Raw genomic sequence first — 17,357 nt, 5'->3', positions numbered from 1 at the left:
GAAAAACGTGGTTTCATTTAATTTCTCCTCAATTTAAAATATCTTTTTTTGTGAATCCGGGGTTCGATGGACACCTGAGCTAGCCGCTGGAACCCCGGGTATCTCATTACTATAATCTTTTTTTTATTTTTTTAGAATTATGAATAACCATGTCCTTGCTTTTTCGTACAAGGTGGTTGTTAGTGATTTTGAACAATCACAAACACCCAGGCTTTGAGAAAAACACATAAATGTTTTTGTCATGACCGGGAATCGAATCCAGAACTCTCGGTTGGAAGGCCAACGCCTTACCCACTGCACCACGAGAGCCGCCCTTCTTACTATAATCGCTGTAATACAGATAATTTTTGGGTTAGTATTTCATAATTATTCAAACAGATGGCATTATTTAATTTTTTAGATTATGCAAATCAATCGACAGTGGCTAGTAATTTGAGTTTAAAGTCAGACAAGATAACTGTTTTTTTTATGATAAAATTTGTATGTCCGTCCTGTCGATCACAGCCTCAGAGCGGGAAAACTTGCTGAAGGCATAGAACCGGTTAAGAATGCGACAGATCTACAACTGTCTCCATAAAAATCACCACATTCTAATTTGGTACCCTCTGCGTGCGCCAATGATTTGTAGTTTACATCTAGTGATTAATCAGTGAATTTTTGGTCTGCCTCTGCTGCATCTATTGGAATACTCAATATTATTCTTTTTGTCTCTTTATGGTAGTTACCGTCCACATGACCTAGCCAGCAGACTCCCAATCTTGGTTGATTGAGCAGCACAGACCGTAGAGCTCAACATTATAATTTTCGTCTAATCGTTCTAATACCCATTCTGGATCAGCCCATAAGTAGACAAAGCAGTGGATTTTTGTTTAAAAAATTTGATGCCCACTACTTAAGTGGTGATTTTACTTATACGATGATCACAACCGTATTGAATGTGTACATTCAAACAAGACCGTCTTTACCTGTACAACGATCGCACTGAACAAATGCGATCATCACATAAACGAATTTTATGTGCTACGATTCCGCCTATATTATACTTACACCGCAATCACTCATCTCAATTATTGGGTAACATTTATTTTGTGGAATTACTTTTTAAAATAAATATATTTTTTAAAACAAACCTAAGAATTTAATATCAATTTAACCGAATGCAGTGCCCTCGCATTATGCTTTGCTTTACTTATAAGCGCCCACTTATTCATACGTACAAATAGATAGCCGACATGAAAACGCTATGATGAATCTCTTGTCAGGTTCTCGCAAGAACAAAACATAATATGCCAAGATAGGATAACTGTCGAAATGGTCCCATAATAAAAATTGATCTGAAGGACCTCATTGGATGTGCATGTATCCTTCCAGCATACCTACAGTTAAACCATATTGTAATAGGTAAGAATATAAATCCATCTGCCTTTGGGAGTTGATGAATAAAGCACCCTTGCATACTTAAATGTTGCAAAACAGATAAAATGGAACTTGTCAACATATCCGATCTCATAACCTTTTACACATGCATGAATTTACCGGTGGCAATATGTATATCAATGAAATACAAATGTAAACATGTATTATCGTGCAAGTTGGAACACTGCATACATGGATCAGAAAAGTTTAGCAGCTTCTGAATATTCACGCGATAATTGCAACCTGCATGAGGTAGAACGATAGTGGCGAACCTGCCGAAAAAAACACGAATGACACCACGCAGAGCATTTTGAGGTTTACCAATTTTCACAAACAGTCAAATTGCACCATACGTTGACAATAACGTGTCTCACTTACGCTTGAAGAATGAAATTGGTCAGGTCCACGACCACGGTGGTGTAAAAAGTTCAGTTGCCTATGCTGCTGTCTAAAAGTAGAGATTATTTGTTATGGCACGGGATATGTCTATGTCAATAATGTGTAAATTAAACTTAAAATAACTGTTCACACATAAAAGTACTGACTGTCTCGCCAATCTCATTATTCAAGCGTAAGTGAAATGCGTTGTGGCCATTGTGGTATTATTTGACAAAATTGGTAAACACCAAAATGCTCTGTGCGGTGTAATTCATATTTTTTTCCGCAAGTTCGTCACTATACTGCTCATGCGCATGTTATGCAATATATGATACCGTATGAAAATTCGAAGCTACTTAACTTATTGACCCATCCAGGCAGTCTTGCAACTTGCACAATAATATGTGTTTATATTTTCATTTTATTGTTATGGTCGCGACAATGTGTACAGTCTGCCATGCATGCATGTGTAAACGGGCTGATACCAAGTACCAATACTTCTTCTTTCGATATGACAGGCCTAATCTTGGCGAGCTACAGTAGCTATTACCCAGCCATCCTAGAAAAAATAGCTGGTGTACATAGTAAATAAAGACTACGCACTTCGTAGCTATAAAAAAACCTGTGATTGGTAGGAGACCAGCTCCACCAAATTGTTTCAGATGACAGATATCAAAAGATCACCCCAATGGTAGCCAATCTTTGATTGGATTTAACCAATGACATTATTAATGGACAACGCACTCAGTACAGTAGCTAGCAAGTAAATTCGTGCATAGCGACATTCGCACATGTATAGGTAGACGTCACGTGACAAAGTTTCGCAATTTCCACTATGCGATATCACGCATCAGGAATTTATAGCAATATCACCTTTATTGTAATGGCGTTAGAACAGTGTTTCTAGTGTCAATGTTCATTTGAGCGAACCAGTTCGAACCGAACCATTCGGCAAACCCAACAAAAAGCATCGGGAATTTATAGCAATATCAACTTTATTGTAATGGCGTTAGAACAGATTATGCCATTCGGCAGACCTGACAAAAAAGTGAGTGTCATTTTTGTTTCCAGATGCTTCGTCCATATTAATGTCATTGGATTTAACACATTAAGATTGAAAATTCACATAATTAGAAATGGAATTCTACTTATTATAATCCATTTGTGAACAGCAAAAATATCTGAAGTAATCAAACACGTAGTCTTCTTAATTTAATTGGTTCATTTTGTGTACACAACAAAGCACATATCTGTAAATGCACAACGCTTTCAATTTATTATTGGTTATGGTTGTCTGTTTTGGGTTAAGTTACCTCATTCCGTGCGTCCAACGCAACTGGTGCGTTGTCATTAGACACCATTACCATGTTAATTAAATAGTAATTAACTGGTCCGCAGTGAATGAGTAACTTAATGAATAGGTGGTATTAATTTGAGAAGTATTTGCAGACTGAATACATATTATTAATACTGCACTAATCAAATGTATGAAGTTTCTCAAAAACTAAACACAATGCTTACGGGCCCTTTTAATTAATTTTGTAATTAACGTGTTAATTTGCATTTGAAAAGTAATTAGCAAAAACACAATTTTGTGCGGCCGATAAGCTATGGGTTAATTGTACCTTGATATTATTTATATCATGGAAACCAATGTGTAAATTTATTTGTGCTTAAGGTAATGTATAATAGGTCAGATTTAGCTTAGGGACAGATGGACGCTGAATAAAACCCACAAATCATGCAAGTAAATGATAATACCAACTGGAATAGAAGTTAAAAAACAATTATTTATTTTATGAAATAATTAAAATCTATTTTGCCACCATAAATTTGTAAAAAAACAATACTCATTCACTTCATTTTATTGTAAGTTACAATTGATTGACAGTAATTGTTCTTTTCACAATGTTTTTGACATCCACTCGGCATGAGACTTAACCTAAATTCACTGATCACAATGTTCCTATAGAATTTTCGTGGCAGACGGATTGACATTTTGTATAAGCGTGATATTATCCCCCTTCATCATAATTCTTCCCAATGTCTTCCTCACTAGTGTTTTAGTGTGGTATTCTTCTGCATCGTCCAAAACAAGATTCATGTATTCGTCAAAGCCGACTATGTGCCCTTCGATTCGAAGATGCACATTCTCGTACAGCCAAACTTGCACGCGGGAACGGTTTTGAAGAAATCGGAATATAAGATTAATGGGTTGAACCATCACCTTTTGCACTTTTGGTGGGCCTTTGTATGACATTTTGATATTTTATTCGATATTGTTATTACTACAAAACGTTTTCGAACGACAGATAACCGGAAAATGGCGGCTTTTTTACGTTCATTCGATGCTATGAAGCTAGTCACAAAAGAATATGTGGGTAGGCTGAATAACATAATAGTTTCGTGGCCGTCTATAATACGTGTATACGGAGTGCTTCTACACAGGCGTTACCCATCAAAATTGTTCCACTCACAATATTGCATTTATTTTGACAAAACAGGCAAACAGTCTACAATATTTCTACATAAACAATGTTTTAGAAAAGAAATATAATTTATTATTGTCAGTATTAGTTATTACTTTTAACCTGTCATACTTATTTAAAATTAAAATATTATTTTAATATAAACTGTTCGTATTTTTGTTGGGCTTTTCTGTCAGGATTATTGCAGCACTATGTATGTGTATGAAAATTTAAAAACTCAACTAAATTTGGAAGCTTTTGCAAAGGTATGAAATCTCCTCGTTACCTACCGATTTACTGTTTTTCATTATTGTAAAAATAAAATTAACTAAATTACAGAAAATACCATAATAAATAGGTCCACTATGCCAATTTCGTTCCATAGAACCACTGAATATATAAATACCTATAAATGAATAGGTATATTAGTTTTACCTGATTGTCTTTCTTGGATATCCATTGCTGCTGCCAAAAATGTACATGCACTAGCAACAGATAAAGTCGACGTGACATGATCTTCACAAGTGGATCGCAACTCTTCAACGCCAAGATCAGAGGCTAAAGTCATCATTTCAAAAACTCCCGAGTCTTGAAGGAGCAACTAAAACAAAATAAAATCAAATGCGGTAGGTATCACAATACCATTGGAAAGAGGTTGGACGGTAAATAGAGATGTAAATTTTTTTTCGGATTGGCAACACGATACTACCATGGACGCAAGCCTACATTTTGTATAAAACTAATGTTCAGTTTAGACACAAACAAAATAAATATAATATCGAAGACTCAAACACAAAATTAGTTTAGACGCAAATCATCAAAGATACAAACCTTTCCTGTGTAGACGTACAGAATGAATTGTCTGAATGTATCCGGTAGAGTGTGCTGCAGTCGGATGGGAGTCGGTGTACCAGGCCCGGAAGGCGAAACTGTGCAACCGGGAATACGACAAATTTCGCCGCGTTTTGTGTTTTGGAAACTTTTACATCTGAAAAATAAACGGAAAAAACACTAAATTGATATAAGTAATATTATCCTTTTTTATAGGTTAGTTTAAAATGTTATTTTTACACGTAGCCAGAACGTATTGAAATAAAAATGTCAACAGATTTACAGACATTCTAGTCAAGAGGTGGCACGGATACAAATACAAAATACAAGACAGTGTCAAAATTAATATTAAATTTGATGTTGGCAAGGGAGAAAAGACAATTCCATGTTGTATCCCTGACTTATGACTGACTGCCTTAGGAAAAAATTCCTTCTAATCTTAATAAATCATTGAAATTTATAACGTTTTGTAGTAGTACTAAGTCATACGGGTATGGAAAACCAGTGGGTCTATTCTATACGTATCGACCGCCACAGTGATAAAGTGATAAATATTATCAAACTTAGGGCAGGTTTGTATCAAAGTATTAGCACTTATTGTAACAATTACAATAAGTTGGTTGTATTGTTGCAATAAATGCTATATTTTAACAGCACCTCTCTTGCTGCTAAAATCAACTATCAATAATATCCGATAATAATGACAGCGTTATTAGCAGATACAGGGCTCGAAATGGTCTGGAGCACACAGGAGCGCCGTTCCGGTTCGTGAAATCTGTAAAGTTATCGCTCCGTCTCGTGGATAAAATAATTTGACCGTCTGAGCTAGATAATATGCCATATAACAAAAAATCTAGCACACTAAATTTGATAACCATGTTAATAACCTCAGAAAATTTTCGAGCCCTCCGGTTCGTAAACTTTTCCATTTCGAGCGCTGAGCAGATACCTACTTGATACCATCAATATTGAATTAATTTTCTTATTGAATCTAATAAAATTGGAACATTAATGTCTGCAATGTTCCACGGAGATCGAGTCTTTTTTTGTTCTCAATGCTACTAAGCATTCTCTTTCCGGTAGGACAAGTCACGGTGAACTGTGATGCGGCGGAATGTAATACGTACACAATTAACATGTAACCAATTTCCGTTTTTAATGGCTTTTACAAATTCCGACAACGGCTTATCATCTTTCGCCCAATTTTTATTGACTTACTCCAAGAACAATAAATTATTAGTTTGAAAATAGTTATTTATTCACACAATCACTTTAATTTAACATCAAGACGTTTCCTCTTTGGCGGACAGTTGCGGGCAGCAAGTGCATTGCCCGACCAAGCGTTTATTATCACTGGATTGTGTCTTCTATCCCATAGTCAACATTACGTGTGTTGTTTTGTTATAGACATTTAAAACCAAATAATTAGCCGGCTCTCACATATAAACTCGCGTCGTCTGCCGCACAGCCATAAATGAAACCTTCCAAGAACGTCGATCCGGTGTTGCATAAGAATAGCGACATTCGCACGTAATATTCGAAACGTATAGATATTTGAATGCGGCAATAGGCGAGCTTGTATGGGAATGATCAATTCGTAGATGTTTGTATGCGTCCTGGCGACTTCGACTCGCAGCCCGAGAAGCATGCACAATCTGCGGAGCTCAATTTGGCAACGTATATTTTGTGAATAACGATGACGTCACATCAACACATTCGACACGTTGCAGGCGAGACGAGTTTTTATGTGAGAGTCGGCTTAGTGTTCGTTAGATACAGGCCATTAACATGTCCCCTCTATAGTGCCAGTCCTATGAATTACTAAACGTAGATCTAGGCCAAGTGTATTAAATTGAATGTTTCGTCAATAAACTGTCTGTAAGTCATTTTTACAAAAAAATACTTGGCATAATTTAAAATAATATTTGAGTTTCAAATGTGTATTATGTTATAGCCCCACAGCTTTGAGTCTATCTTTGTATTCTTATCAAGTATTAATAAGCATGCATAATGAATGGCTGGGAATGCATTTGATAAAGATTTGTTTTATCGCACCATTGTTCTTATCAATCTAAATGACTAGAATGCAATGCATCTTTAAATTTCTTTCTAATGGATATTGTTTTATAGTTATCCACTTTTCTTATCAAACTAAGAGAATGCCATGCGTAATATTAATAATGTTTGTTCAAAATAGCTGTTCAATTCAGTTTTAACTCAATCTTAAAGAAAGACGAATCGACTGCATTCAATCGCTGTATCAAATCAGACTGTAAACAAGTTATTGTCTAAATCTAAAACATAATCTATTATATTATAATATATTACCTTCTAATAAAGCCAGTTTAAACATAAAAGTTGTTTATATGAAGTTGATCCCTCCGTTCCATAACAAATGGGCCATAACTATAATAATTATAAGTTTTCATAAAGTTATGGATACCTACGATAATACATTATGGCCTGGTCGTTTCCAAAGCAGACCGAAACACTCAACAGTTCAGCAAACACCCAGCCAGTAGATATCTTACAGTGAAAACATATTATTCGTCGGAAAATCGAGTTGTCAAGTGTATTTCCAGATGATTTTCCAGCGGACTGTTTGCAGAGCTCTTATAAAAACACTTCCGGTGGGTAGTCAGAGAGTTTCCACAAACACAATTTAGTTTCCATCATTTTGAGCAAATAATAGGTGCGCTGTTATACAATGCAGTCTGGTCTGAATAGACGGGAAGATGTTTGCCAGTAGAGTTGTAGGTATTATTATTATTTGCATGAAATTTTTCAAATAAACTTATCGCTCAAGTTTGTTCACGTTTTGATGATATCGTGTATATCTTTCAGGCTTAATTACTACAGCCTGATAACTGTTAGCCATTTTATTTTTATATAGAACTTGCATACTGATACCGCCTAAACCGTGGCATCCTCAGAGGATCCAAGGCCATGAGGCCTGAATCATCATTGGGCTGATTCATGCAAACATGAACAGATCGACTGCGAGGCAAATTTCTAGCCCGTAAGCTTAGATGTATGGAAATTTATAGTCACCCTTTTGCAAGTTCTACAAAATTTAATAGAATCAGTCTAGCCCTTACTATAAATAAAATCCTGCATTTTTTTATACCTACATTAATTCTATAAGCAAGCCAAGTAAAACCTAGCGTCGTTATAAATTCTATACTTAGTCAATTTAAAAAATACTTAGAAGCAAGCTGTAATTTTAAAGCCAATCAATAGCAAACGATTTTGTAGTTACCTATATAACTTAAAACAATTGTCAGCACAATATTTTAGATGCCAAAAATAGTAATTATTAAAACCTATCATTTTAAATATTATTACCTACATTTCATCCAATTTTGACCAATATTGGAAGCAAAGTTCCCAGCCATACAATGTACCTAATACCTAGAATATCTGATTTGAGAATATTTTGAAAAAAAAAATGTATTTGTATACCTAGTTCAAATATTTCAAAATATGTAGCTAACAAGCAAAAGAAAAGAAAAAGCAGAATCATCAAGCCTTCAAGATTCCGCCTGTCATGGATCCGCCGCAGTTGGGAAACTATCGCCGGCCGACTCATCGCGCATCATCAGTAATCACGCACGAGGATGCTGCCGAATAATAGCACGCCAGACCAGTTGCAAAACTAAGGACTCTCGATGTTTCCCCGACCAGCTGCATCATCAGTCGACCCTGGCCCACGGACGGATACGTCGAGGAAGTTACTGGCTCCAACTGTCTGCGCGCCTTGGAATCAGCCCTGGCCCAGACATGCAACACCAAAGTGCGTAGTCGCTACCACACTTCGGAAGAGTCAAGCAGCCTTCTTCAGCAGAGAAAAGCACGCCAGACCAGTTGCAAAACCAAGAACTCTCGATGTTTCCCCGACCAGCTGAATCATCATTCGACCCTGGCCCACGGACGGATACGTCGAGGAAGTTCCTGGCTCCAACTGTCTGCGCGCCTTGGAATCAGCCCTGGCCCAGACATGCAACACCAAAGTGCGTAGTCGACGCCACCGGCGCATCATCTACCACACTTCGGAAGAGTCAAGCAGCCTTCTTCAGCAGAGAAAAGCAGCCTCCAGCAGCAAAGCGAGCAGCCTAGCAGCATCCTCAACCAGCCGTAGCATAGCGTCATAGGTTAGGTAGTTTCAAATAATGTTTGTGTTTGAACGTGGTGTAAAGTCAGTTTAAATATACAACATTTTAGCGTCAGTTTATACCTAGTAACCTAAGCCTGTGTAAAAAAAACTTTAGCCTGTGTCAATTACGTGTTAGCATAGTTTTTTTTCATGTAAAATTGCCTGTCAGTGTGTGTAACTGGAGGCATGGCAAGCAAGCAATCAAAAAGTGGTCGCGTGGTATGCATCTAGGTGAAGTGTTGTTCGATCTTCGGACCGGCGTTAAGAGAGGCTGGGCGCGACGCCCTCCTCTCTCAGCATCCTTATGGTAGGTCCGGAAAACTGTGGAACCACTGACCGCAAGGCGTCAAAGTGCTGTATTCCCAGTTTGACCGGCCACCGACGGTTCGGAGGGGCTTCGATCCTTTAACGCAGGAGATGCAACCACCCACATATCAAGCCGCCGCATTGTCCAGTTACACACGCTAAAAACTTTGTATCGTGGTCGATCTTAATCGGCCCAATTACGGTTCAGGGCCTTTCCCAGAGAGGTCGCTTGATACCACCTAAACCATGGCATCATCAGAGGATCCAAGGCCATGAGGCCTGAATCATCATTGGGCTGATTCATGCAAACATGAACAGATCGACTGCGAGGCAAATTTCTATCCCGTAAGCTTAGATGTATGGAAATTTATAGTCACCCTTTTGCAAGTTCTACAAAATTTAATAGAATCAGTCTAGCCCTTAATATAAATAAAATCCTGCATTTTTTTATGCCTACATTAATCCTATAAGCAAGCCAAGTAAAACCTTTCGGAGGTGACAATACATATGAAGCAACTCGCGCCTGGTTAAAAATGCGGTTACATGTAAATTGTAGGTAAAACATTTCACCGTGACACAGTTCGCCGTGAGCTTTCTATCGGAAAGAGATGATCCTATAGATACTATACTATAGTATCTATAGAATCCAATTTTATTAGATTCAATATAAACATTAATTATTCAATTTTCATAGCTGATTTTGGTAAAATTCATAAATTCAAGAATGAAAACCTAACCTAACAAATAATCCAGTATATCGGCTATTTTCAAAATATGTTAGCTGCTGACTTCCTGTAAAGTGTAAACCGACAAATACCGTGTTTTATTTGAACATGAATTTTATGTCAGTAGGTACTAGACGACCCAAAGAGGTTGGACGGTCTTCAATATAGGGCCATATATTTCAGATTCAACATATCACGGTGAAGTGTGATACGGCGAACTGCATACGTACAAGTTTATGGACACGCAAAAATACATGTTGTTTTTTTCAATGTGTATTCCAGCAGTCCAAGAAACCAATGGATTGGATAAATGGCTTACAACTATTCATCGAAAAAATACTGTTTATACAACCTCTACTATGTATAGGTCTATACTCGTAGTATGCTCCGCTTAAACTCAAAATGGTAATGTACTTTTACTTTATAATTGTCTTTTTTACTGATTGTTCATGTTAAATAGTTTCCAACGTTTCCAATGCAGGTATTCGTGCGAATATGAATCAATTACCGATTATACAATAGTAGTTATGAGTATGACCTCTTCTCCATCAAAACTAGATCCTTGAATCAAGCATTTTAGGCATCAATCAATGGCGAACAGGGCCAAATTTACTATAGGACTAAAGTGGCTACAGCCCAGGGCCACCCGAATTGATAGGGGACCCGGAGCCTTCAAAAACAGTTGAAAAATCTTGAAGCGTAAGAAGTATGTGTCTCCCGCACTTGGCTCGACAAATATCTCTTCATCTTGGTCGTGCACTCATGGCTGAGGATCGTGACCACATTTAAATTTCGCCATCCTTTGAGCGACCAAAACTTTCCATCCTTCTCGATCTTCCGCTTCTCTCAGGGCAGAATGGATGGTGCCCCCAGTCAGCTCTTTCACTTGGTCGCTCCATCGCGCAGACGCTCTTCCTCTGCTTCGCCTTCTCTGGAGGCTACCCAAAACTACCAGTCTCTCCAGGTTGTCCGGTCCGCGCCTGACAATATGTGCAAAAAACTGCAGAATTCTTCTCAGACATATCGTCGAGAGCCGTTCCTTTAACTTCAGTCTCTGGATGATTGACTGGTTCGTCCTGTGCTCCGTCCAAGAAATGCGAAGCATTCGGCGCCAACACCACATCTCAAAGGCATCAATTGTATTCCGTTCTTTTGCCTTCAGGGTCCACGACTCGACTCCGTATAGAAATATCGAGAACACTAATGTTTGCACAAGCATCATTTTTGTGGCAATCGAAATTCACCGATCCTTCCATTATTTAAATTGAAATTATTGATTATTGAAACCAATTGCAGCAAAATATATGCCACTTGAAGAAATATTTACAATGCACAAATATATCACACGCTGTCCCTGATAATATGACACATACTCATACGAATAACATACAAATAAAAAAAAAACAATTTGTTAGGCTATCAAATAAATAAATTATTGAGAAAGGTTGTTATTGCATGTCAGTTTGTTATTTTTTCATCGTGAGTATGTATGCATAATATAAACTAGGATATTATTGTTAATAATTGAGTGGCATATATCAATGGAATCATTCTGCATTATACCAATAACAATTCAGACGATGCAAATGCAATTATTAAACCCGAATAAGTTGGGGTTTTGGGTACCAATACATATTAGTCCAGGACCCCTTCAAGTCACTGGTAGTGAAGTTTCCGAGATTAATCAATTCACTCAGTAGAGACGTAGACGTTTTAAATATGTTGTGTATTTTGTGTTAAAAATTCTATTGATTTTTTTTAAACGAATCGTTGCTGTGTTTGTAATATAACGTGTTTTACTATGACCTGTTCTGTTTATCAGTTGTGAACGTCTTACAATAATAGTTTGTAATGTACGTAATATGTTTAAAAAATGAATGGGAATTTTATGCACATTAAAACATTGCATTATTATCAAATCCATGATACCTTTAAAATATACGCCAAATTATGCAATGTTTTTTTCTCTATGTCACATTTTCTGTCGAGCTCAATTCTCGCCTTTTTCACAGAGACAAGAAATTCGGTACACAGGTAATAACGGTAACAGTACATTTTATTAAAGGGTTCTCTATACAACGTTCTTTAAAAAATAGTAACTTTTTTTGTTAATATCGATCTGAAACCTTCAGTAAAAAAGTCTACATATTTTAGACGGTTTTAAGATAGCCCATGGTGGCTGAGTGGATGTCGTAGGTAGGTCACGAGTTCGAATCCCGGGTTTGGCAAATTCACATGATATTTTTCAATGTGTGTTTGGACCCAGAGTAAGGACGTAACAGGCAACCATTTCTCGTCAAAACAAAAATCTGTATATACAACCTCCGCTCTCTGAAGGCCCGTATTATTATGACCCTTTTAGGATCGAACATGGTGAGGAAAAAGTAAAATAAGTATGGATGTCGTCGATTTACTTTTTGAGATACTGAAAGTTATACATTGTATTCTTGAACGTCGTCAATCCTTATTACAACGTTTTTATTAGCTCGTATTCTTATTTGTCCGGTGGTTATGACTGTATCCAGTACAAATCTTGCAATCGATTTTTAACTAACTTCCCGACTAGCTAGATATTTGAAACTTTTAGAATACACCAGAACACTTGCCAATGCATTCTTTTAATAATTTAAACCATCTTTAAGTTTAGTAGAATTGAATACATTTTCAGTTAATTCTGTTTTGTATGAAAAGTTATTTCGGAAGAAATGCGTAATGCAATCCACTATTATTGGTTGCTAAGGGGTTGGTCCTAGCAACTAAATTATTAATATATATATATTTATATTACTATGGAAATCAAAATGACATTTCAGTATTCTATATTTGTTTGTTTTTTATTTACTTCATATCAAGTACAAGTTTGAGCATAATAATTGAACAGACAATTTAAAAACTTTGTATATAAAAAGTTCTTTTTATCTTGTAATTATTTATATGTATAAATTTATTTAACTGGGTGAGTATGCAGAAGTTTATTCTTCTCTTTGAAGGGTGACTTTTGTTGGTGATTCAATGTTTGGTTTGTCCTCACAAAAGGGTTAGAAAAGTAAGTCAAATTTGAAACGTTTACTGTTTCAGTTACTCTTCTATCCTTTCCAATGGCGTATCATTTGGGAAATATAAAGTAGGTAAGAATATAGGATACTTAGTTTTTTTTTCAATACAGACGCAGTTAAATAAAAATTGTCAATCTATTGCCATAATGTATTATTGAACTAAGAAGTTGGCAGATATAATTTGTATGGTCTTCGAAATGTTTTACAATTATTTATTACTTAACAGATCAGGAGATAATATTCAAAAGTAGTCAGCTCCATTTTTTTTACTGGCAATGCTAGACCACACTATAAAGTCTAAAAAGTGCTTGAGATTATGTGATTTTTAGAACATCAAATAGCTTGAAACCCCTACTAAATTTGGTACTCATTTTCAATGTGTAGATAAATCCATCTGATTTATTTTCAAACAGTGTCAAATCCATTTCTACCAATTAGGACATAGCAAAGGCAGACGTATTTTTGCTAAATGCCATACATTATGAATGCGATCAAAGAGACGTAGATACCTATTTGTGTAGTACATACAAACCTTTTAGGAAGGAGGAGTGAAAATATCTCATTTTTTCATTTTGTTAAAAAGTGGATTTGACTCAATTTAAAAATTACCTTAGCATAAATTTTGGGTCATTATATTAGTGATTTAACTGTTAATATTTGCAAATTTTCTCTCTTATATACCAACATTGCGATTACCTCGTGGCTAACTATTTATTTATGACCATAAACACACATGACCTCACATAAAAACTGAAACTAAAACACATTGTGTAAAGTCATCATAGGGGATATCTGCACCGTGTTCGGAAAATTTTATGTATGCTTTACCATCACAATTTATTTATCGTAAGATATTGTATCGGAAATAGATCGCGCTATAATATTGAGATCAAATTCATGTATAAATAAAACACTTAAAAATACGTAATAAAACCCCACCGGAATACAAAGGAAAGACAGATGTCAAATATAAATATAATCATATCGTATAATTAAAATCCTTAAAAATAAACGGAATGTCTTTTAATATTACCTCGGGGAACCCTGGGGTTCCGAGAAATACCATTTAGAGAAGACTACTTTAGAACATCACGCTGCCTTCAACCTTAACGATAAGTAGAGGTCCCGCCAAACAGTCTGGTCTGAAGGCCCGCTTCAAGATGTGTGGGCCATGAATCAGATCAACCCCGCCATAGGATGTAATGCCGCGATAAAAGAAAAAGATCGTCTAGGAAGAAACCTAGGGGTTTCTACGTTCCACGCCACTGACAGGCACCTATATGTGTATATTATAATATCCTTGGTCCTCTTTTCATACAGTATATTACTTAAAGCGGCGATTCCATGGCTATTCACTTTATATTTTTGTTACGTTGCGGAGTTTCTATTCACTATGACAGTCCAAAAAGCAAAAAGAGCTCTGTTTACAGTTTATTTTCAATGCCTACCCTGAAATGTTTGAAAATATTTTCGGAGAATTATATTCACGGATAAAAGCATAAACGGATAAAAAAGGAAACATGATACATGATAATGTTTACATTAGATTAGGCAGTACCCGATTAAAGGTTAAACTGGTATTACATGCGCTTGATTTCCATTGAGAAAAGTTTTGTAATTGATTTTTTTCGTCATTTTCAAACGACACAACAAAATTTTACTTTGATGTGTCTAATAATAATTAATAATGCGATAATTAAAAACAATAATTTATATGGGTTCAATCACGTCATATAAAGATAGAATATTTTTAAAAATAATTAATAATTTTATCTCGTGATTATTATTTATCAGTTAATTCAGTCATAGACTAACATACTCGTGTTTATATATATTATTTTTTGTTTAATTGTTTGTCATTTTGAGATGTTGATACCACTATATTTACCGATTGTATATTTTTAGGCGTATGTTACGTGTAGGTATAGGAAAATACATTATTTATATTCATTGCTCAATTCAATATCGTCAGTGAGCTATTGATATTTATTCAATTTAGTATGACGTCGACATTCGTGTGTACCGATTCATCAGTGGTAATATTGTATTATCGTCTTATTTCCAGTGAATATACCTGGCCAGTGTGCTCTTTTTCTTTGATCTCTACAGCCTACCTCTTTCCAAAAGTCACCCTTCGCAACTGCTAAATCTCGAATCATCCACAACACTATGATCCCCACATATATATTACGAGACATGTCCAGTTTTGCTCGTTAATTATATTGTAATAAAAAACAAACCGCTTTATATGCAATGTTGTTATATTATTTACGTGAAAATATACATTGATTGAAGGTGTAAGTAACGTAACAAAATAACATGTGTACGTGGCAGGTAGGTTGAATGTGCACGAACGTGTTGCACGCAACTCGACGCGGAGAACAAAGCCTCCTTCGAGTGAATGCTTCGAATTTCGCAAAGAACCTAAAAGCTTTTTACGTTTACGGTGTTTACCAGTGGCGCTAAATGAATCAATAATAATTAGAATTACTAATCGATTGTTAAAATATGTTTCAAAATGGTTCACAAAAAACTTGATCAAAATACGTAGATAAGTAAAAAATTGTTTTCAAATTACCTTGAAAAACCGTTTGACATGATTTTTCCGCTTCACCTTTAGATAAAAATACGTAAGTTATCAATACATTTTAATGTGTTAATCGATATTTAACACTGCATAATTAGAAAATAATTATTTTCACTTTGAGTATCTATTAATTGGTGTATCTACTTATGTAACTTTTTCCGACCATGTCCGATCCTAATAAGATCATAATATAGGCTTCCACAGAGTGAATGTTTGTATTAACAGATTTTGTTTTTACGGGAAATGGATGTCAGCCACTTGCTCAACCTATTAGGTCCATACTCTGAGTCATACACAATTTGAAAAACATTATGTGCGCTTGAGCGCGCGGCCACCGTGCGGCCATTCAATTTATCAAATAAAATAAAACATAATATAACTATAACTCATTCCAGATAATTCATTAACAATCATGTTTCGCTTGCTACAGTAAACCATTTTTAACTGTTACAAAAATTTATTCCCACAGCTAGAGTTGGGTATTTCCCGAGAAAATCTCCCGAGGATTTTCAGAAAAGAATTCTCGAAAATTTTCGAGATATCGGGAAGTTTAAAAAAAAACCTGTAAAAATCATAAAATCAGTGTAAAAACAGACAAATTCGAAAAAAATATGATATTTTTTTTATCTATGTAAAAGACAAACAAAATAGATGTAGGAAAACAAAAATATGTAATTCAAAACATTACTTATTAATATAGAATTTCAAAAAACGCAGACTGTCAATCGCTGCGTCTGACAATCGCATACGCTATTGGGACACAAAATTCCCTGATGTTGCAAAAATTGCGCTCATTTTAAGTCGACGTTGCCTTATGGTAAATGCCCGGATCAGTCTTTGAAAGTTTTGTGTAAAATCGTTTTTTTTTCAATTAATATTTGATAATAAAGAAATCCCAAGAAAAGATTCTCGAGATCCGGGATTTCCCGAAATGTTGAAAATTTCAATTCTCGAGAATTCCCGAAACCCAACTCTACCCACAGCTATTTATACTAATGAATGAATTTTCTATTAAAGTGACATAAACAATAAGTAGCGAAATTACTTTTGTGTGTATTCAACTTGGTTTTATTTTTGTACAATTTGTATCTAAAGTTAAATGATGTTTGTTTTTGTAAGGCGGATATTTTTGACTCACCCAACACTATATTGTATTGGACATAAATGAAACCAAAATATTTCACATACATAAAATTATCTCGCATTTAAAGTGACCAATCAAATATGCAAGTACAAACTTATTAAATCACACGACTGTGATTCATAAACATAAACGTGGATAAAATGTACTTGTTGATTTAAGTGTAGGTAAATATGTCATGATAATGGGTCGGTGAGACTTGTGAAGCAATGCATTATTATGGTCGAAATTATTGTTAGACCTAAACAAGCCAAGTTGAATTTTATAAATTTCAAATGTCCCGCCAGTCACACACA

General features: G+C 35.6%; 2 protein-coding genes across 2 annotated transcripts in view; both read right to left on the bottom strand.

Moving 5' to 3' along the window:
- LOC147063227 (uncharacterized) overlaps positions 1-17,357 on the bottom strand; it is a 103,857-nt gene that overhangs the window by 22,916 nt on the left and 63,584 nt on the right. The window contains exons 2-3 of the mRNA XM_085959756.1: positions 5,094-5,250; positions 4,698-4,863 (exon numbers count right to left, since the gene is read on the bottom strand). Of these exons, the coding sequence (XP_085815882.1) occupies positions 4,698-4,863; positions 5,094-5,250 (323 nt within the window). The remainder of the gene's footprint in view (positions 1-4,697; positions 4,864-5,093; positions 5,251-17,357) is intronic.
- On the bottom strand, positions 3,565-4,149 carry SmE (Small ribonucleoprotein particle protein SmE). The gene has a single exon (XM_085959757.1). It carries the CDS (start codon positions 4,052-4,054, stop codon positions 3,761-3,763), a length of 294 nt encoding a protein of 97 aa, XP_085815883.1. The 5' UTR covers positions 4,055-4,149; the 3' UTR covers positions 3,565-3,760.

Source organism: Rhyacophila brunnea, unplaced genomic scaffold (genome assembly GCF_057557595.1).
Source record: "Rhyacophila brunnea isolate RB1 unplaced genomic scaffold, BYU_Rbru_1.0 scaffold_9, whole genome shotgun sequence".
Lineage (NCBI taxonomy): Eukaryota > Metazoa > Arthropoda > Insecta > Trichoptera > Rhyacophilidae > Rhyacophila > Rhyacophila brunnea.
This window is presented reverse-complemented; position numbering and strand designations above follow the sequence as displayed.